Source organism: Dendrobium catenatum, unplaced genomic scaffold (genome assembly GCF_001605985.2).
Source record: "Dendrobium catenatum unplaced genomic scaffold, ASM160598v2 original_scaffold_268775, whole genome shotgun sequence".
NCBI lineage: Eukaryota > Viridiplantae > Streptophyta > Magnoliopsida > Asparagales > Orchidaceae > Dendrobium > Dendrobium catenatum.
The window spans coordinates 133,375-138,773 of NW_021587173.1; the positions used below are offsets into that span (position 1 = coordinate 133,375).

Here is a 5,399-nt window from a genome sequence, read left to right on the forward strand (position 1 = left end):
TTAAAAGTTTAAAATTTTAGTGAGTGTAAATAACATAGAAAGATAACGAATATAGGGAATTAGCCGGCGATCGACCCTGGGGTCGCATGCATATTACTGCATTATCTTCCCTTGTTTTAGACCCTTCCCCGCCTGCGGGTAGAGTCGGATAGTCTGGACCTATGAGGACGAGGTGTCAGACCTAGGGAAGCCCAGTTCTTCTAAAAATTTATTTTGTAAGCCTGTTTTTTTAAAATTCAAGCATATTTAATTTAAGGTTGTTTAACTAGCATGCATTGCATTAGAAACAAATTTAAAAGAGTCAAAATTTAATTTCAAAGTCCTTAGCATTTTGCACCCAACATAAGTCAAAGGGGCCAATTAGGAAAATTTCTAGATGTCGGCCCAACTCTCCAAAACTTTAAGTACACATCCCTACCACTCTTTCATAAAAAGACCAGACTCATCTCTTTTAAATCGACTAGGTGGTTAGCTGGCTCCCCAATCTAGGCCGGGGTAAGTACAGGTTTTGCACCGCATTAGTTAGGATCGAACGACTGTGGTCCAGTGTCCAAAATAGATTTAGGATCCGGGGCAGATCTTTGATTATAAGACCCCAAATTTCGGGAATATAATCCCAAATTTCTAATAAAATGCTCAAATCAAATTAAATTTCCTTTCAATCCTAAAATGTAAAGCCCAACACTTAGATTAAGTTGGGACACTTCCGGATGGTTCTGGAATCTCAAAGTGTTCCCCTACCCTACCTCTCTTCCTTTGATTCTGTTAATAACTGTTCAATTTTGATCCACTCCCCTTTGATTTTCCAAAAGATTCTATTCAATTTTTTTTTATATCACTCCTAGAAAATCTAACAAAATTTCGTTCTTATTTTAATCGAGAGTTTTCGTAGGGGACTCTGTCTCCCTACAATGTAATTAACTACGAGGGCTTGCGCTCGTAGGAGATTTGGAACCCCACACACCTGATTTCAAAATTAATCTTTTTAAAATCCCTCTTAGATTTCTTTGGGAAAAGTAAAAAATGATTGCCGTTATCATATTAGAAGAATTATCATTGAAAGGTGATACCTCCCTTTGGGGAGATACATCCTTCTTTGATAAGGCTTTGGATATGAATTCGGCAATCATACTCCTTGAGTATCATAACTAGATTATTTAGTTGAACTCTACCTCGTCCCCTCGGGGCCGCGTCGAGTTCTCTTTAGAATCTAGCCGTGATATTCAAGATGAATTACATAATTCTAAGCCTGAACACCGTTGTGGAATTTTATTTTCGCCTTTCGGGGTGATATACTTTTCCGAGCGAGCTGATTCGACTTCTAGAATTAGAATTAAATCTCAATTTCAAAATTCCCAAAGAAAACTAATATTTTTAAAACCTGTTTTCAAAATTCCACCAACACGGATGATGATCGTATATAATTTCATTTCATACCAATTCACAACAGGTTCATACACAACAATTTTTGAATTGTTTGTATGTACGAACACACAATTGTGTACACTCAAAATTGAAAGTTTTAGTTTTTAGATGATTATTCTTGTCTTTGATATAAAAGGTCTGCTAAAATTGACATGAAAGAGTCTTATCTTCATAATTTTTCAAGGGCAATTGAAAGAGAGAGTGTGGGAGTGTGCTTGAGAGAATTTCTTGCAATTGGACAGTGAAGGATTCACATGGTTACTCAAATACAAGGACCTCTTTTGTGATTTTGGTGATTACTCTTTTTTTCTTCTTTCTAGTTGCTCGTGAGAAGATCTTTGAAGAAGATCAGGTACTCTACCGATACTTGGAGGATGTGAAAGGATGACGGTACTCTGCCAACACTTGGAGGGTGTAAAAGGATGAAGGTACTCTGCCTACACTTAGAGGGTGTGAAAGGACGACGGTTCTCTCCCGACACTTAGAGAGTGTGAAAGGACGATGATTCCTAGTGATGCCGAAATTCCGCCCGACCTCCAAGTGACGCCGAAATTTCGCTCGACCTCCTAATGACGTCAGAATTCCGCCTGACCTCCAAGTGGCGCCGCAGTTTTCTCGAACTCCAAGTGACGTCGGAGTTCTTTTCGTCTGCCAACTAACATCGGACTTCTACCCGATGATGAACCTCCGCTCGTTGCCAAGTTTCTACCTAAAGCTAAACTTCTAACGATTATTGTACTTTTACTATACATCTATCCGAAGATGGATTTCTTTTTATTGTTGGACTTTTACCTAACGTCGTCCTTTTGACCTTCGTCTTTAGACAACAGTCTTTCCGACCTCCGTTGGCCGCAGACTACGATCCTTCTGACTTACGTCGTCCACCAACTACTTTTTGACCTCCATCACCAATCGATTACGGTTCTCCTGACTTACGTCGCCTACCGACTACTGTCTTTCCGACCTCTGTCGCCGACCTACTATAGTCCCTCTGACTATCATTGCCCCCGACTACAGTCCTTCTGACCTCCATCGCCAGCCGACTGCGATCCTCCTAACTTACGTCCCCCGCCGATTACAGTATTTCTGACCTCCATCACCCGCCAACTATGGTCATTCTTACTTATGTCGCCCACCGACTACAAATCTTCCAAGCTCCATCGCCAGTCAACTACGATCCTCCTGACTTACGTCACCTGCATACTATAGTCTTTCTGACCTCCGTCACTAGACAACAGTCTTTATGATCTCCGTCGCTCGCCGACTACTGCTCTTCTGATCTCCGTCACCAGACTATGCTCCTTCTGACCAAATGAACACGTCAACAGTAATTCTTTGTATTCTCACCATATAATATACTCTACAAGATGCACATCAAGCCAAAGACCTTCCTCCAAGGAATGACCTCATTTGTAATCAACTGCAATACTAGTGGATTCATTCAAACTGGGCTAGACCCCGTGGTTTTTCTCTTTTTTAAGAGGTTTTTTCACGTAAAAATATTGGTGTCTCATAAAATACTAGACCCTCTCTCTTATCTGATTACGTGCCGGATTTTTGTACAATGCAAAGACGTTATTAAACTTTTTATTTCTCTACCACCATGAATACTCCAGGATGCAATATATATATGTAATAGTCTACAATCTTTCTTTAATTTTTATGACTTTGTTGAATAAGAATTATGACAGAATAGCTATTACGCATATGATTTGTATCCTGTTTCCTTTTATTAATTCAATTTGTAATTCTTAAAAAAAAAATTTAATTATTAAAACAGTGAAAAAGTTCTCCCAAACGTAACCTTAAGCTCACCGAAGGTGTCCCGATTCTGGTGCAAGAAACCAATATTTTTTGCCGCGCCATTCGCGATACCCCCTGTCAGTCGGTTATCTAATTCCGACACAACCATTTTTTTCCTAGCACACCCCTACTGTTCTCGGCTGTTTAAACCATAGAAATGCTGGACATTTAAGGGGCAATACCGTCAATAATTAGCTCTATTTTGAACTATTATTGCTCCCAAGCACAGCCGTAGCAGAATTCACTTATAGAAACCCTAGTTTTACCGGTGATATCCGGTCACACTGCGCAGTCCGAAGGCCAAACCAGAAAAGCACAACCCCAGCTAGCCTTACAGCGACTAATTCCCTCACTTGCCTCGCTGCCACTGTTAAACCCTGCGACTCTCTCTCTCTCTCTCTCTGAGTTTGCAAGTTAGGGCATGAAGAATCTCTATCCTAAAGGGAAGGGAAGGATCCACCCATCGCCTTCGGTCACGGCGTCCAATCTACGCAGCGAGGCGCTTGCGGTGCTGCGGATTCTTCCTGCGGCGATTTTAGCGCTCACCGCGGCGCTAGGGAACGACGACAAGGAGGTCCTCGCATATCTTATCATGAGATCAATAGGCGGGTTAGAAGAAGCGACGGAGCAACGGCGTTGTGGGAAGCCAGGCGAACTCCACACTCGCCTTTTCGGCTGCGGTTGTTTTGACTGCTACACAAGCTTCTGGTCGCGGTGGGATTGTTCCCCTGACCGGGAGCTGATTCATCAAGCCATCGAAGCGTTTGAAGACCATCTCGCCACCTCGGAGGGCACTGGCGCTACCTTGAAGGGGAAGCGGAGGGAGCGCAGAGTGAGCGATCCCTCTCAAAAGGGGAAAAAAAAGGGAAAGGATAAAGAAAAGGTTAGCGATGAGATTTCTGCTATAGCAATCATCGAAGACAAAAGCCAGAAGTCTGCCGCGGAAGAGACAGGAGAAGCGTTCGCTGAAGAGGTCGAGATGGGCGATCGGGGGGAAGTTTTCGAACCTGCGGCTAGTGAGGGAGTTCCAGAAATACTCGCCGCCCAGACGTTGTCCGGCGGTGGCGGCGACCGGCGTAAAGGTTGGGCGGACGTGACGGCAATTTTTAATTCTCGTTTATGGAGTCTTTGGAGTCCGGGTGACTGAAAAGATAATAAAAATCAGAGAACATGAATTTTAAAATATTCGGTGTTATTTCAAATCGCTGCAGAGTGAAAATGTGCCATTTGGTCTCCATTTTCCTTATCCGTTTTGTTCGTTGTAGATTTTCTTTGATGCTGTTTTTGTGATGGTTTTGGCGCTGTTAAGCTTTGGCTTGGTTGCGCTGTAGGATATGAGATATGAATGGTATATTGGCACTGATAAATTCGAAGTTATGTAATTGTTTCTTTTCCCTTGGTTTATTCCTTAGTTAGTAGGCAAGATATATAAAGAGGAATGGTTTTTATTTTTTTGGAATGGAATCAACACATAATAGTTTTTTATTTGATTTAACTTTCGTGGTTCTTGTTTGCAATAAACGTCGGGACAAAATGTTTACGAGGTATTTGATGTAGAAGTCATCTCAGGCTTCATTTAGGGGCTGTTTGGATGGATGTAGAAGTTAATTCAATTAGTATTTAACAAATTTTATAAATTCGAATTTACTAAATATTAGCGGTGTTAAATTTTTAAAATTAGTTCAGGTTGTAGAGATTTAATTCATTAAATTTTGATGAATTAATTGGATTTCTATTTTAATTTTGCAAGTGTGTTAGGTAAAATAAGATTTTAAAAATATTACTTATAATAAAATAAAGGCATATTATATAATAATTAATATCTTGTTATATTTATTTTATAGTAATATTCTAATTATTTTTTTAGTAAACTTTTTTACTCTATTAAATATTAAATTTATGAAGTATTAGAGATAAGAAAAAATTTAAAGTCACGGCAGGATAAAGATATAGTCACAACGAGAAGCTCTTGTGTAGTAGAAATTATTTTGTGCGGTGTGTTCGAATGTTAATAAAGTTTCTACTCGTGTATTGACGACGTGGATATTCATATGTATTTTGATTTTTTTTGTTTTTTTTTACTTTTTTTTATCTTGCAGCTTGACCCTGCCAAATAAGACCGGTATCATACAGTTCAATTTATGGTTGACGTTTTTTTTTCAGGATTTTTG

At 40.0% G+C, this 5,399-nt stretch overlaps 1 protein-coding gene across 1 annotated transcript; it reads left to right on the forward strand.

Annotated features, from left to right (window-relative positions):
* Window positions 1-3,551: 3,551 nt before the first annotated feature.
* LOC110093383 lies at window positions 3,552-4,681 on the forward strand. The gene has a single exon (XM_020818255.2). It carries the CDS (start codon window positions 3,650-3,652, stop codon window positions 4,373-4,375), a length of 726 nt encoding a protein of 241 aa, XP_020673914.1. The 5' UTR covers window positions 3,552-3,649; the 3' UTR covers window positions 4,376-4,681.
* The last annotated feature ends 718 nt before the right edge of the window (window positions 4,682-5,399 follow it).

Bases quoted from the DNA above. Each gene is read 5' to 3' on its own strand.
- LOC110093383 (XM_020818255.2), top strand. From the start codon at position 3,650: ATGAAGAATCTCTATCCTAAAGGGAAGGGAAGGATCCACCCATCGCCT.